At 40.0% G+C, this 17,916-nt stretch overlaps 1 protein-coding gene across 1 annotated transcript in view; it reads right to left on the bottom strand.

The window, feature by feature from the left end:
- The window catches only part of DUSP8 (dual specificity phosphatase 8), a gene marked incomplete at both ends in the record, with an annotated part of 88,277 nt that overhangs the window by 58,201 nt on the left and 12,160 nt on the right, over positions 1–17,916 (bottom strand). The window contains one exon of the mRNA XM_081319872.1: positions 5,213–5,351. Within this exon, the coding sequence (XP_081175998.1) occupies positions 5,213–5,351 (139 nt within the window). The remainder of the gene's footprint in view (positions 1–5,212; positions 5,352–17,916) is intronic.

The raw sequence follows: 17,916 nt of genomic DNA, 5'->3' as shown, positions 1-17,916 counted from the left end.
ACCTATCTACATCCATCCATCTACTCATCCACCCTTCCATCATATTATACATGCCCACGCTGGAATAGGTAAATAGCCAATATTGATGACGCGCTTAGCAGAATGTAAGTCCAGTAAACTCCGACTGAATACTGTTAATTTCAAGTCACAGAGTCAATGAGATATCAGTGATTCTGTAGGAGAGAGAGAGAGAAAAAAATAGATGATACTTTCTTTAACGATTTCCTACAGATAGTTGGATAGAAATGAGGGGGGAAAAACACCTTTAACTAAACCTAACTCTCAGTGGGACTAAGTATCCAACTGGATAAAATTTGAGCATCTGAATGCTTTCTTAAAGAATATAGTGTGTGAATAGAACAGATAATTTTATATATGAAGTGATTTGAGAGGTGGGGTAGGAGTTGTAATGCAGCATCAACAGGCATGTGGCTTAAATATCTGAAAATATATTCCTCTCACTGAGGATTACACCTAAAAGTCAAGCTTAAATGAACAAAATTCCTGAAGTTGTACTCTTTAGAACCAAAATTCTAGAATTCTAAGCCAGCCAAGAAAATAGCAGCTAAAGTCATAGAAGTACTCCAAGCTGGGGGGGAAAAAGGGGAGGGGGGAAAATAAAAAAAAACCCTAAGTTCTCCTCTTTATTTCTCCACTTCCTTATTTACACAGTGGAACTCCAACTGCAAAAAATCCCCCTTGTAGCTTGTCCTCAAGTTGTTTTATCACATCTATTTTTTCTTGGCTAACAATAACCTGAACAATGAATACAGTATTTAGATCAGTAGATACTTCTGTATATGAAAAAAAAATGCCCTTAGTTTGTAGGGGTTATAAATGTGTAGAATTTGTGGCCTTCTAAACATTTTTGTTTTTTTAAAACATTAACTATATACCGGTTAATGGATAGATCCCATATGGCCAGAGGTCAAAGTGATTAATTTTCAGCAAAGTAAAAAAGGGAACACTAAGATCCCCCAAGTTCCTGCCTGGTATTAATTTATTCCGGTTTTAATCGGTTTAGGCCAGTGTCAAGATACACACTAAATAAACTGCATATCTCTCTGCTTTGTGATACAATTGTATTTCCTGTATGGTATTAATTAGAAATCTAATGCAGATATAACTATACGGAATAGGTTGCTTCTAGATGAAAGAAAACTAGGTTAGGCAATTTACATGTACAGAATACAGCAACCATTCTTAATCTAATGCCAATTAATGTAAAAATTGAATAGCAGTCCATAAGTAACTTCATGCTTTTCTGTACCTATACTGCAGCATCCAGTACAGCTCATTATAAACTACAGCTAGCTGGTGACCAAATAAAAAAATATTCCAACGGTTTCAGAAGTGTGGTCCTTGGGTTATAACCAGTCACTAAATGACAGTTCAAATTTGTGATGGCATTGAACAGAGGGAATTACAACTAGTCCTCAAGAGTTCTTCCTGTCTCAGTAACCTCACAGTCACATACTCAACTTCCAAAGTTCCCTGCTGGCTTCCTGCAAGTCAAGGCAATGGGGAAACCAGCAGTTCCTGCCCGGTAAGGTCCTCGCTTCATGACCCCTACAGTCCTTGCTTAATGATGGCAAACAGGACTGTTGGAATTGACATCACTAAGTTACTCAGTCACATGGCATTGTACTTTACAAACATGGCATTTAATGACAACTCTGGTCCCAATTGCCATTGTAACCCAAGGACTACCTGTATACACATTCAAGGATGAGACCAAACAACCTGTAAAATGTACTTCTAATCATGACCAAGATATCAGTGGAATGAATGCACTTTGATCTCCCTCCAGCTTGTTCTTGTTCTAATCACTTGGATGATTTCATTCATATTTGCCTCCTGCTCATAGCTTGCTAGTACTAGAGTTTCATGCACTCTGCAGAAAGACTATTTAATTACAATAGCATGCTTACTTAGCCACTTTACCAAAAGCGCTGTGGAAGGACTAACCCTGATTCATTACATTGAGTCTCCCATCATCACCCTCCTTTGTCTTTTTCCAAAAAGAATCCACTCTTTGAGAGTGCTGGAAGAAATCCCTGCTCATTCATTCATTCATTCATTCATTCATTCATTCATTCATTCATTCATTCATTCTGTAAATATTAAGTTAGTAAGGTAGGGCTGAATCAGAGGAGGAGAGGTCTACTTGGACTTCACCTTAGTCCCCCAAACCTTTTCTGCTGTGTATGTGTATCCATATGTGAATGTACACAAAGACTCCTGCTCCATATGGGTAGCTGTGCTAGTTACTTATTCCTAGGGCTGACTCCAAGCAACCTAAAGATCACCTATGCAGGGTGCAACACAAATAAGGGAAAACAAAGAAAAGATTCCAGTTTGCTATGGCATGACATAATGACTTGTTATGTAACATAATGATTTGTTATCATGTTGCTCATGTTAACAAGTATATTATGCTCACTTATTTAGCATGGGCTACAAGATTCCAGTGGATGGGCAACACTACCCTCTACTGGGCAAAAATAATTTATCCCAGGTGACTTTAGAAGAGGTCTTCTTGGAGGACACCACCTGGATAACAATATTTCCTTAAATATGCCACCTCTTTACACTATGATTAATGGCAAACAATCATATGACCAAATCTGAGATACACAGCTGTAGGCTCTTATTTCACTCAAGCTGCCCTCCATTTTATTTCTCCCCTGGAATATGGGAGCTCCGAGGTATTTGCAGTTGAACTTCAACATCCATTAGATCATTGGGACTACCTGTTAATGGACCAGCACTCCATCAAGTCTGCCTTAAGCCAGTGGTAAGTTGTGGTAGCAAACGTCCCATGTTTTATTTTATACCAACCATACCCATGACCACATACCTAAGCACTGGGTATATTTAACTTGTATATGAATAAAAATGATGCAGATTTACTATAAACATTTAACAAATAGACTCTAGAATATATTTTACTATCATATATACTACTGTATGTTTGTGTGTGTGTGTGTGTGTGTGTGTGTGTGTGTGTGTGTATTTGTTTTTGTAGATTTTCACGGGTACAGGTATGTAGGTCTTGGCATATTCGGGTCTTTTCCTGTGTAAGATTGAGACTGTCTTGGCGACGTTTCGATGAGGTCCCACTCATCATCTTCAGACTGGTGTCTTCGGCTTCGTGCTTGTGCGAGCAAAGCGTGATCAGAGTTGCCGTCAGCTCCAATCACGCTTTGCTCACACAAGCACGAAGCCGAAGACACCAGCCTGAAGATGACGAGTGGGACCTCGTCGAAACGTCGCCAAGACACTCTCAATCTTACACGGGAAAAGACCCGAATACGCCAAGACCTACACACATACACACACACACACATATATATGCTAATACTTTTTAATATTATATTCTATAATATACTCATGCTGTTATATATTAATATAGTATATAATATATAGCATGACTATATTATAGAATATAATATAACATAATATTAGTATATAAGTATAATATATACAGTATAGTACCATATATGATAGTATAATATATTATTTCCAGCAATGCAATATTCAATTGAAATAAAGACTTCAAAGCACAAAAGGGTGAATCTCATTAACGGCTACAATCATAAAACCCTTCATGAAACAAACTGTACCTTCGATTATTTTCCAGAATATTTTTCAGAATAAATACTAATTCCTGTTTAACAAAAGGTGGTAAAAGAAGAAAGTAGGATACCCTCCACTCATATCGGTTTCACAGACCCAGGCCAGACATCCAGATTTCAAGACTGAAAGAGACAACCCAAAAGATACTGCCATAGGAACACTTCATACCACTGAAAAAAATGCATCATATATTTTTCCACCATTTAAATTTAACACTGACTAAAATACTTTGAACTCAAAAATCATCAGTTAATCTCTGTTAACCATCGTTTTTTAAAAAAAGCTGTGGCTTTACAGAACATAAAGCTTTTCCTCTGGCATTTTAATGCAATTCCTCTTCAAGACAACCTGTTTACATAATAGCACATCACCTCGGTAGCTGTCACTATGGTAAAATTAGGTTCCCCACCCTGCTTCAGAATGGAAACTAGTATTAGTGGCCACATTCCACTTCAGACCACATTATCTTTTGGACAACAAGCAAGAAAATAAACGAAGAACAAAATAACAATATGGGAAAAGGGCAATTTTTGAGACTCTTGCTCACCAAGATTTAACAAATTTCATGTTTATAAAAAATAGCAAATGTGGGATATAAATAAAATAGTCAGGGTTTGTTTTGTATAAATTATAAAATGCAGCTATTCTCTGTCCCTTATCACTGTCATTTGGACCGGCAATGCTTCCTCTCTGACTAAAATTAACCAAGATGTCCTAAGAAACACCAGGAAATTCATATACAGATAAGTCTTGTAATGACAACTGGGACTGGCAACTTAAGTGAAGCGTTTGTTAAATGACACCATGACTGTGGCTTATGATTTTACTTTAACTTTTCTTTGCATTATAGACCTTGCAAAACTTATAAATGCGAGGACTAGCCACAAAGCTACCTTTTTATCATTGTTATAGCTGCAAACAGTTTCTAAACAAGGCAGTCACTATACAAGGACCACTGTAATATTGCTCATTTCATTCTGCACTCAATGATTCTGCAGGACCACTTGACTCCAACTATACCTGCTTGACCACAAGACCTGGCAGAAAGCTGTGTTTCACCCCCTTCTATGAAACAAGTGTCACATAGTGGGATCCACACAGTGTGTTCTCTGTTACAATCACCTCCCTTTAGGCTGGCCTTGACCCTTTAGTGCCTCTACAAGGCCCTGGAAACCTGGCTCTGCCACCAGGCATTGGACTTGAATGCAAGGTGAGATCATCCAGACAGAAAGACCCTGAACAAGATATACATTGGCTAGCCTGGGTGAATTCTGCTTCTTTTTTAATTACCCCATTGTTCTTTTTTTTCTGTTCTAGATGTTTATTGCATTATATTTTCTAGTTCCTTGTTTTTGTGTTCCTACCAGTTGAAAGTTTTTAAGAATTCACTTTTTACAAAATTGGATGGCCCTACCTACCTACACAAAAGCATACTAAATAGCAAGGTAAGCAGTTTTCTACCACCATTGTACCAAAGTCTGGGTTGACATGAACACACAAGCTTTTGCCTTTCCAGGGTTTGAAGAAAACTTTCAGGCCAGCCCCCCACCCCTCAACTGCTGCCAAATCGTACCTGTGAGGATGGAGACACTGTGGAAGCAACTATCCAGCTTGCCCAGAAGAATGGATAGGAAACTGTCCGTTGCCAGCCCATTTACATCCCTCGTGCTCTGATCGTAGACCACAACATCTTGGTGTTTCTCTGCCTCTACCTGCAAGAGTAGCATAAAAAAAAATGTGTGAGAGGATGCAAATGGTACTCAAAACATGCACTTGGTAGAGAGCTATCAAACACATATGAAAAATAACGACAATGTCTTCACTATCCCTCTCCAGACATATAACATTCCTATGACATCTCATTAACTAAAAACTAATCCAGAAGTTTAAAAATACAGTTAATTTAGTCTACTGATGACTTCCATAAAGTGGAACAGGAGGGAAAGAGACAAATTTTGCTTCCCATCACAAAGGCAATATGAAACTGGATGCCATGAAAAACAATAGTGTTGTTTGTTTATTGTTGTCTTCTTGCTGCAGGAAAAGAGTTATTTGTAGATTGTTTAAAAACAAGGGTACTAACTTACGGTAACTGGATTGATCTGGATATTATGTACCTTTGGCAAGGGCAGGGAGAATTAGTTACTTTTAGGTAGCAAATGTCTTGGGCCAGACCCATTAAAGTAAGTGGTTAAACCATAATTATTCCAGTGCTTATATGGAGCCTTGAATGCAAGTTAAAATCTATGCAAAGAATCTATCTGTTGTGTTCCTTTATGGACGGATTCTTCATCCAGATTGTTAAAAAGCTTTTTTCAGAGCAAAAGTAGAAACAAACTTGACACATTCTAGATTGCAGGTTATTCCCCATATTAAAATATGCTATTCTTGGCCATCTGGCAGGGCATCAGTTACTTTCTCAATTACACTACAGTATAGGATCTTTTTGGTATGCTATATACTCAAAACGCACAGTCCCCTGAGGGGACTGGGAAAAAGAGGTGGTGGTTAGCAGATTTCTTTAACACAAAATAACCAAGCCAGCCTCATGTGCGTACTTTGCACTGATCTCTATAGAAAAGGAGATAGGGAATTCACCAGCACTAAAATTGTACAAATATATCAGTGTTCTTTATGATGTCAAGGCGCATGGCATATCTAGGCAATGAGAGAAATAGTCTAGGCAGAGAGCAAGGCACAGGCAAAGGTTGCTGTGCCTAATGAAAGGTTAATGCATTAAAGGCTGATGAAATCCTCATAGTGCCATGGCTCAGTGCATCCACTGAATAGGCTGATCAGTGGCATACGCTGTCCTTCCGAGCTGGTGGCCTTCTGCCCTCTGGAGCAAAGCACATCTATCATTCTGCTATCAGAGAAAGGCAGCTGTGATGAAGCAAGGTTACAGAAAAGCAGAGAGAGAAACAAGCCAACTGCAGATAAGGCAAGGGTAAAAAAAAAAGTAGCTCTTTCCAAATTGTTCCATGACTACAACAATACTGGAAGGAATTTAAAATCAAGACCATTTTCATCATGCAGAAATTTTCAGTGTGTTTATATCCAAAAAAGTTGTAGAGTCAACAATGATTGAATTATGCCCTGAACAATTTTGACCTGAAATGATTTGGAACGTTTATTTATTTATAGTTGCACCCTGGAAACTCTAACGGGGCAGTTCTCTTTAATGATTCTAAAAGTGTACAAATCTGCCACCTGGGTCCTGATCTCATGTGCTTCATCACCCCATCAAAAGAGGAAGGGACACCACCTGGTCGCAGTGTCCACTCAAGAGATTTGTACAAAAGTTAGGGAAGACAATCAGAAATATCATTATAGCCATTTTCCTTACGCTGAAGTAGTGTTCACCTTACCCCTTTCCTGATACAGGACAACTGATCCTAGTATGAGTTGGAAAGGCAGAGCCTCAGGCAAGCAGAAGAGGCATTCTCTGCTTCCATGCAAAAGATTTTCAGGTTATAAGAATAGCTTACGCTAGAATCTCATTTACCCAATGGCCATGGAGTTGCTAGGTTGCAAGCAGAAGAAAACATGTTTACCTTCAAAAACTCCAACAAGAAGAACTAGAGACAGCTGCAACTTCTTCCCTTCACCCTCCCCGCCCCCCCCTTTGCATCTGTACTACTAGTACAGTACCCAATATATAGAAATAGGGGGTGGGGTGGGGGAGAATGGGATATTTAGTGTGGAATTCACAATTAACTTGAGTATGAATAGGATATATGATGGATTAATTATAGTCAGAGTTACAGCCTGCTGACTTACCACTTCAGGTTTGAGGGGAAAGAGGTTATTCCATTAGTATGCAGGTGCTGGCAACACATTCCTCTTAAGACACAGACATGTATTTCAGACAGTAAATCAGATGTGCCATCTTCGCAGAATTAAATAGGCTAGTTTGGATAATGAAGCTTGATGAATGCATTGAAAATGAACAGCAAAATAAAGCTGATATGGGTATGTACTGTTTACAATGGCAAATTCCTCTAATCAAGCTACTCAGTAGAAAAGGAAATTTAGCACATAGTTACAGCATCCTAAATTGTGGAATAAATTAACAATGGCACTAGGAGCATCTTCACAGAGTAAGAATATAATAATCTATTGGGAATAATTCTGTTGGAACATATGTGACACAACCATTTCCAAGATGGCCTTTGAGTGCATTGTTATTAACTAAGGAGTGGGGAACAGTATATTTTTCTACAATCCAAGCAACAGACATTTGAAAAGGCCAATCAATCCTGAACAAATTCAACAACCAAGATACCTTTCTCTGAACAACCAAGAAGAACAGGCAAAACCCACTTGCAAATCCACACAAAAAACAGGTTCTATTTTATTGTTTTGAGTTCCCTGGACCTGTTTAAGTGTGTGGAGTTGCCTAGCAACTTTCAACATATCCCTTCCGATTGACTCACGTCTGCCTGACAGCATGATACTTCAGGGATGCTAATTTAACTCTCAATTATGACTGTCAAAACAAACCACTATAAGACAACTGCAGAAATAATGATCAGGCATGTCAGTTTTCACTAAATATTTCCAGGGGAAAGAGGTGTTTGATTTTACTTATAAAGTCCAAAACTCGAGAGGAATCAAATCAAGAAGGATCAGAGGGCATCGTAACTGAAAGGAAGAGAACTGCTTCTAAAATAAAGAGGTTTTCTAGCTGTTTTGTCATTGCCAAACAAGTATAATCATGCATGTATATACTGTATGTAAAATCTTGCTATCGTTGCTGAAGGGATAAAATCAGAGTCCAAAAGAAGCAGAAAGCATTGTTCTTATTTTATTTATTTATTTATTTCATTTATTGGATATGGCATTAGCACTCTCAGTCCGAAGTTACAGAACAAATACCCTTGCTGGAAAATGTTAACAACATGCAATATTGCAAATGTCTGTGGAGTTTCTCAGTCATTCAGGTCACAGTTGTCTCAAAGGAGGTTTTTTTTTTTTCCTTCAAAAGGCAACTGGACTATTTTTTCCTTGAGGAAGAAGAAGAGAACACTTCGCTTCTCATCCAAAATTTTCATTTTGAACTTGAGAACCTGAGCTTTTCATCATATTTAAGAACATGATTGTTTCATGTCTGTTTCCTGACATGCATGTTAAAACCAGTGTTACGTGAGAATCCTACGCAACAGAGCAGGAGTTACTATAGCATTTCAAGAGGGATTTATACAAATGATCATTTGCCCTTTGTTTGATGAAAAGACTAGTTAAAGACCAGTACACATTTGGCCATGTAACGTTATAAAAACACACTCAAAGGGGCAAGAAATAATCCCTCAGTTCCTAGATTCCAATATGATTGAGAAAAAGGGTCACTTATGCACAGCCTACCCTGCTACTGCTACAGGTAAAAGAACAAGCTAACACGACAGGACTGCAAACTATGGAGGAAATAGCAGCCTCGGAAGCAGAATTATCCTACAGTAGGAATTAAAAGTTGCTCGCACATGGCAAGAGCTTTGTTTGGGGCATTATTGAAGAGTTGCCGAGCAACGGCAGATACATGCAACACATTATATCTTATTAAAGTTATAGGGTTTCAGGCAACAGAAATGCCAGACAAGCTCTGGCAATGCAGAAGCAGCCTACACTGAGTAAACACGGCCCTGCCTGGACAGAGTTCAGAAGGGCAAAGGATAGCAAGAGAGGGTGGGGATGAATTAAATATGTTTCAGCTCAAGAGGATCTCTTTTCCTTTAACCAGAAATGGGAGAAATCACACCTGTTGTGAACACTTGATTAAGAGTTAACAGTGCCCTAATGCACAAGATTTTGAGGTATTTATGTACTTTCTTCCTATTATGCTTCTACTACTTCAAATCTTCCTTAGCTGGATAATTTTGGCAGTTCCTTCTTCTCACTACAAGTCTCTTGATGCCTCTAGTTTTGCCATCTACCTGTACCTATCCTTCATTAGCTCCTCCCCATTTAAAGTACCTGTTTAACTGCCTCATTACTGCCTAAAATGTCTGTGCTGCTATTCTAGGACCATGGCTAATACAGGTAGTCCTCAACTTATGACAGCTCTCCCTGAGGTACTAATGGCTCAGTTCTGAAGATCCAGTGTCCGCCCCACCCCTGCAGTCAAGTGATTGCATGTCAGGTCCTGAATTTATGGCTGTTTGCAGTGTCCCATGGTCAGGTGACTGTGTTTTATCACGGGTTTGCCAAAACCTGGTATTTATTTCCAGTGTTCAACAAAACCAGCCCCAAGAGAACCACCAGTATGCTTAATGATCATGGTGTCCACTTAATAACCGTGGGCGTCGCTTTATGATGACAGAATTTGCTTAACAACCACTGCAGAAAAAGTCATAAAATTGGGTCGATCAGGTGGATGATCCAATTTATAACCTCTGCGACTTATGATTGTGATGGGCAAGCTCTATTATAGGGTATAAGTCAAGGACTACCTGTATTGGCATAGCCCCCCCTCCCCACTTAAACACAGAAGGTTCCAACTCCTTCTCTGCTTTTTGAAACAGCAGAAATTGGCGTCCCAGAGAACAAGAGCAGAAAGTTAGAGAAAGCCTCTCTTAAGTATACAGCATCTTTGTGTTCCTGAAAGTAAATGCAAGGCTGTCCTAGCTACATTCATCCACTCCCTCCCACCTTTTTCACACTATAAAAGGACATTATCTATAGAAAATATAGCAGTTAAGTGTGGATGGGTTTTAAGGAGCAGCTGTTGGAATAACTGGTCAAATTAGGATTACTAAATGTCTATCCTAAGGAGGCCCTTGGGCAGGCAAATTTCTGTATGGCTTTTATTAAACGAATTACATTTCTCAAGAGGGGAAAGGAGAGGGTGGACTCTGTGTCATCATTTCCCCCCCACCCCTCCAACAATTACGTAACAAGCTGTGCTGGAGAAAACTACAGGTGACCTTAACTTTCTCTCCATCTATTTACCCTGAGCAAAAGCTTCCAAGAAGTACTCAGCAAAGGCGGATAACCAAGTTCTTATAGTCCGTGTTTTGTGAGAATATATAAGGCAAGGATCTTTCAGATAACGGAGTATCATAGCCTCTACAAATCTTTTAAAGTGTTCTTTTTTTTAAAAAAGCTGCCCTCTAAAATTAACTTGCTTAGATTACAGAAGAGTTTGCACATCTAAGGGAACCAATGATGTCACTCCTTCATGAAGTACAATCTCTTTCAGATTTTCCCCTCATATTCAAAAGCCTGTCCCCTCAAGCCAACTATATCACCCAAATCATCCAGGTTTCAATTCCCCCTTCAATTATGTTTTGAAGCTGGGGTAGAAACTAGTTTTATAAATTAGGCAGACACAAACTGATCATATTTTCTTCCTAAATGGGGCGTTGTCTTACCTGAACGCCTTTTCTCAACATGATGATGGAGAATCCACGAATGGGTTAACTCTGCCTTCCTGCCCAATTAGACTAAGTCAGTCAAACTTGCCATGCCTCTCCTGGGCCAGGACACCTCCCAGTTACGACGAAGGCGAAGCAAATGACGACAGTGGAATGCTGAGAGGGATCTCAAACAGAGGAGCAGAGTACTGATCTGAGGCTGTGTGCCACTCCCAGGGATCAATAAGTAATGGCAATGGTGGTTACAGGCCCAACTTAATGGACAACTGGCACACCCGCAAAGCTCCTAATGGTCTTAAGACTAGTTGAAGCACCTTTGGAGCACAGGCCAAGTCTACTGTGGCGACGGATCACCTCGGTGATAACAGCCAGCTCACATGTAGAAACCTAGTGGCGACAGATCACCTCGGTGATAATAGCCAGCTTACTAGTCCTAGTTGGTGGCGGTGAGGCCAAGAATGGCATGGCCAGCACACATCTTCTGTGGGAATGGACAATGAGACAGCTAGGTTGAGGCCTAGAGCTACAGTTGAAGCCTCCTGTACTTGACCATTCACTTTGAAAGGTTTCGGGCAAGGCAAACAATGATTGTGCTACAGTCAGAAGGGATCTGAACTCAGAACCCTCTGCAATGATTGTGAGAGGAAGAGCCTGAAAAAGGACCCCTGCGAACTGACCAGAGGCTCAGGGACCAACTTCCCTGAGCTGGAAGGCAACTTTGAAGTCTGTGGTTTTTTCTTCTTTTTTCTTTATTTTTTTTGGGGGGGGGCTGAAATCTCCCCCCCTCCTTCTCAGAAGCTAGCAAAGGCTGCACAAGCCTTTTCAGAGGAAAAGCAATGAGATCGTGGCACCCAAAATGGCGGCCGCTACTGCTGATAGCAAAAAAAGAGAAGTAACCTGTCCTTCCCCCTTGATTCAGGAGAGAAGGCAGGCAGTTCTGAGAGTCTTCACGTGCCTCTGATGCTATCAGCACGCTTAAAAAGGCAGCTTAAAAAAAGCTTTGTGACGAAGAGCCTCCTCTTGGCCAGCTGCTGGTAAGCTGGAATTCAAAATGGCAGCCGCAACTAGCGTGCTGCAAAAGAACAGCCTGGGGCTTGTGAGAGAAAGATAAGGTCCTGAAAAGAACTACAGTGAAAGCTATCTAATTGAGAAACCTTCCCCACGGATTTGCAACAGTGAAAACAGTTGAGTCCTCTGGAAGAGAGTGAACTAGCTCCATGTACAAAGCAGCTAATGGTGTTCTGCAAGAGCAGGGGCGTCAAACCCGATTGCATTGCGGGCCGTATTGTGATGTATTTGGATTTGTTTTGCCTTTGCGGGGCAGGGATGGCATGGCCTGTGCGGGCCTCATCTGATCCGTGGGCTGAGTATTTGACATGCCTGCAAGAGAGTCGGTGTCATCCAGGGCCTTTTTCTCCACTGGGTTTTGTCTCACCTTCAGACTGGTCTGGTGCCAGTTGGTTTCTTGCTTACACCATTAGTCCCACCAGAGTGGTACCTATTTATATACTGGCATTTGCATGCTTTCGAACTACCACATTGACAGAAGCCAAGGGGAGTGATGGGGAGCTCGCTCCATTCCGTGGTGTTAAGGCTCAAACTGCTGGAATGCAGGAAGCTGATCTTCTCCGGCTGATAATCTCAACCTCTTTAAGCCGCTGAGCCACTGTGCCTCTCAAATAATACGAAATAATATGAAACCCAGAAATAAAGACAGTACTATACATAATACAAGCATCAGTTCCAACCAAACCCTGGACAAATTTGCTGAGGGAAAAAGTCCGGCAATTTACTGTAGTGATGGGGTCACTAGTAAAGATGGGGTCCAGCAAAGATAAGCAACTAGGCATTCCAAAAATGTGGGACTCTAGAAGTCTCTCTCTCTCTCTTCTCTCCTATTTAATCAAGCTGTTCAGAGAGTGCCAGTTTTGTATAGTGGTTAAGGCACCAAACTAGAAACTGGGAGATTGTGAGTTCTAGTCCTGCCTTAGTCGCAAAGTTATCCAGGTAGCCTTAGGTCAGTCATTCTCTCTCAACTCTAGGTAGGAGGCAATGGCAAACCACTTCTGAAATCTTGCCAAGAAAACTGCAGGGGATTTGTAGGCAGTTGACAGAAATAAAAAATGACTCCCCTTCCCCCCCCCAAAAAGCAGCCCTAAATGGAAAAACGTCTGTTACAGATTTTAAAGCATGAGCAGGTTGACTTGGGTAAACAATTTTCTTCAAGTTGCTTGGCTCCAAACAGTCTAAGAAATGCAAGCACTTCAAACAAGGCAGAGAAACACACTGGGAACCAATGCAACTATGTAGAACAGAGCCACAAAATCAGTCCATCATCAAAAGCTTTATTCTGCTTCAGTGAAATTTATGAGTCATCTTCAAAAGCAGCTCCATGAAGACTGTATTTAGCAGCGGAGCCTCTCCAGATATTCTGCATCTGGCATAAACTGGTGAAAAGGACTCTTGGCTATCACAATCATCAATGCTTGCCAAGGAAATACAGACATAGTGCAGAGTCCAAACAGACTCTCAAGCTGCCCTTTTAGGCCTTCAGGAGGAACGAAAAGCTATTCAAAATTAGGGATAAGCCTCCATCAAGAACATTTAGTCTCCTTATCTGTGAAATTTCAACCTTGTCTGAGATTAAATCTCCATTTATTTGTCTTCACCTACCTCAGGCAAAAATAAATAAATAAAAATAAATCCAAAGGTTTGGGTTCTGTGGTCTCTTCTAGACAGATAGACTGTAATGCCAAGTGGAATAGAATATTATTAGCAAATGGGTTATGCTTCAACCTTCTGAGTTACTTTCCCTAGCACTTTCATGCAATGGCTGAAAAGCAGAAGTAGTTTTCCAGTCTTCTATAAGGCCCCAGTGAACACCTGCTCTAGAATGGTAACCATATGCAAAACCCATTTATACAACTTTCTTCCCATTTCACATTTTACAGAGCATGCATAAATTCTTCTCCTCTCCCCTCTCCCTTTTCTTTAAGTGCCGTTCTCTCAAATCACAAGTTAGAAGGCGGGCTTGCTTCTTTCTGATCATTATCTACTATGCTGCTCTAGAAATAATCTGAATCTGATAAGTAACAATTTACTCAAAAGGGAGGATTTTTTTTAGGAATTCTGGCAAGCTTTTCTTTCCCCTTACCAAGCTTCCAATTATGTCCACAGGAAACAATAAAGGAGGGTAGGGGCCTGTCAGGAAGAATAATGGGGTAGGACAATTGTGCCTATGATGTCACCCTTCCTGCCATCTGCTATTCAGCAACAGTTCCACTCACCTCTAACCCCTCCCCTATTATAACTAGAAGGCTTCATGTAACAACACAAGACTGAATTACTTTGCTAGTGCCCTCCACATGTTCCTTCTCCTTCCAAGAGAAGCTGAAGAAGCACCACTGGTGACAAAAGAAATGCTCAACCCTGATTTTCAATGTATTTGGGTTGTTTGCTAAATAGTCCCAAGTTGTGTAATAAGAGAGCTGCTGCCTTTCTGAATTTTGTAGAATCAGGAACCTCAGTGAAGTGACATGTCCCCGTGAATGCTATCAGATGGCACTGACCTTACCGAAGCCCTCCTACCAACATCATCCAAATGAAGCTATCTCTAAAGGTAGTCATGCATCCCAGGGACAATCCATAGGAAGAATATTTTCATATGTATGGCTGAAGACATATTGCTTTCCATGTGCAGCAAGATGCAAGTGTTGATGGGAATGCAACAGACAATGTCAAAGTCATGGCTGATGTGGAATCCAACACACACCATTAATTTGCTTCTATGAGATGCACAACTACAATTCAAGGTAATTACAAGTCAGGGTAACTTAAAGGAGATAAGAGCTCAACCTGAGCAAAATCCGGAGAGACCACCAGATTTTTTGAATACCCAAGGCTCATGATTCCAACAAATATGCTTCTTGAACTATCTTATGAAGACTCTCTCCTCTCACTAGCATACAGAGAAATGACTCTGTAGCCACAAGTTTAAGAGGAGGATAAAAACTAATGAACAGACTTAATTACTCCTTTTATACCTCAAACAAGGCGTCCAACATAAAGAGAAGAGGAAGAGGAAGGCCTATTTATGTTCCATGGATACATGTCTTACGATATATATGGGAAGCATGATGCCTATGGGCATCCTGATTTTAATTCTCCCCTTGCCAATTATCTGCCCAAACTGTCTTTATTTTTTATTCAGTCATTTTAACATTTAAAAAACAGAGACAGATGACAAAGCAAAACAAGCCTTTGATACCACATCTTCTTTTATAACAGGCAGACAATCTATGACCCGTTTGCAGTCTTCCCAACCCCCATTCTTGTTGCTTCCAGGAAAGATCACACCATTGAAATTAAGTAGCAAAACGAAATGCAGGCTCCATTTTAATAGTACTTATCTTGGACTGTAAAATTCAACAACACAGAGCAATAAATCTATTAAAAAATAGAATTGGTAATATCTGGCCACAAAAACAATGTTTACCCTCTAATCTAGAAGAATTTGCCTGGATATAATTCTTCAAGATATTTTTATAAAATAAATGAGACGGGTGACCACAGCCTAGTATTTTGCTCAGAAGTGTATCTACCTGTACAAAAGAAAGGGCCAGGTAGATGAAGTAATAAAGAATGTCCTAGTAACTAGAGAGGATAACAAAGAGCAATACTCTATTTTGCAACTTAATCACATCTACCATAAGATACATCATTCTGTGGGAATACCAACAACACCCTGAAAATTCCTAAAGTGCCCTCCAATCCAAGATTCTGGAAAACCCTACCATAAAGGTAAAATAGAATGCAGAAAGCAATACTTGGAAAAAAGTTTACTGCTTCTTTTTATTTTGTCCCCACAACATAAAGTAAAATAATACTATCTCTTGTGAAATACCAATACCATCAAATGTCATTGATAATCTGAAGATTAGTCAATCCTTAACTTCCATGATCCCTTGGCTTTCTCTACACTTGAGGAAATCTAAAGAAGAGAGCATGGTCTATCTCTGAACTCCTTGTATGACTTAGAACACTGCACACAAATCAAGTTTTTCTCCTACAATACCTAAACAGCTGTACGTAATCTTGGCTAGCAGCTGCATAGTAAGGGCTTAAAAAAGTAAATCTTTATACAGCATGCATTAACTCCTGTTCCTGGATCTCTTTTGGTTCACTGTCCTCAGATGGAGCTTTTTCATTTTCTCATGAATATGTTACAATACATTTACTAACAGGTAGACAATCAAGCTTACTAATCTTACTGATGCTGAGTAGACATGGATCTCTGTGTTTATGATTCTGGATGTGAGGTTGCCCACAGAATTCTCTTCCTTAAAAAGAGATCAGAGGCAGAACTGATTGCAGGCTTTCTTGTTTGCTTGTAATGATCTAAATAAGCTAATCATTCAGTGATTGGTATCTTTTCCTTTGTATGTATCTTCACATTAGGACTGAAAACTATCAGGGATCATCATAGGAAACATCCAACAGTGTATATGGGGTCCCAAAATTAAATAAAATATAAACTTTAAAAAATGTAAATAACCCAAATCTTGAGAAATCATATTTCAAAACAAACTGAAAATACTGTGAGAATTAGGAGTTTCCTAACATTTGGGGCATTTTTGAAATTATTTTTATTTTGGCAGCTGCTTCAGGAGTGAATTCTAATACCTGCAGAGACCACAGATTGGGAAGCACTATATAAATAGAGCACACAGTCACGCTGTGACTGACCTGCAATACAGATCACCCTCAAAACATGTGGGATGAAGTGATAAAATTAGAGAATCCAGAAATGAAGTCATTGCAGAAATATTTTATTGCTCACATTTAACTTTTCAAGAGAGATGAGGAGATACGTGGATTTGAATGTCTGAGGTTCAAATCTCAAAACTGCAATATTCTCTGGGTTAGAGAACCACCTAGTTTATTTTTGCAGATAAATTATGCCACTGGGCCCTATCTAACACAATGCAATTCAATAATGAGAAAAGTAAGATTCTACATTTAGGCAAGAAAAACCAAATGCACAGGTACAGAATAGGTGGTACCTGGCTCAATAATAATAAGTACGAGAGGGATTTTGGAGTCCTAAGGACAGTCACTTAAATATGAGCCAGCAGTGTGCTGCAGCTGCCAAAAAGGCCAACGTAGTCCTGCATTAACAGAGGGATAGAAACAAGATCATGTGAGGCGTTAGTTCCCACTTGGAGGGCCTTCTCAGGGTGCCGCCTGTAAAAGACTGCCGGCGGATAACACCCAGGGGGAGGGCTTTCTCTGTGGGTGCGCCTGCCCTTTGGAACCAGCTGCCCGTGGAGCTTAGGACTGCCCCCGACCTTCAGTCATTCCGCCGGGACCTGAAGACTCTTTGAGCTTTCCGGCCCAGGATGAGAGTTTTGGTTTTTTCCCAGCCTCAGGGATCAAATTTAATTATTTTAACTGTTTTTAACTCTTGTATTGTATTGATGTTTTTAAATACTTTGTAAACCACCCTGAGTCCTACGGGAAAATGGCGGTATATAAATTCAATAAACTTAAACTTAAATTTAAACTTTAAAATGCCTTGGTAAGGCCACACTTGAAATACTGCATCCAGTTTTGGTTGCCATGATATAAAAAAGATGTTGAGACTTTAAAAAGAGTGCAGAGAGCAATGAGGGCACTGGAGGTTAAAACGTATGAAGAACGGTTGCAGGAATTGGGTTTGTCTAGTTTAATGAAAAGAAGGACTAGGAGTGACATGATAGCAATGTTCCAATATCTAAGGGGCTGCCACAAAGAAGAGGGGTGGGTGTGTCAATCTATTTTGTCATAAATTTCTAATCACTTCAACAAAGTATCCAATAATCTGATCTTTGGTTTCTTCATAGGAAGCAATGAACAGTTTTCACCTTAA

Source organism: Vipera berus, assembly GCF_964194415.1.
Source record: "Vipera berus genome assembly, chromosome: 1".
Lineage (NCBI taxonomy): Eukaryota > Metazoa > Chordata > Lepidosauria > Squamata > Viperidae > Vipera > Vipera berus.
Note: the sequence above shows the minus strand (reverse complement) of the source record. Positions and strands in the feature narration are given on the sequence as shown.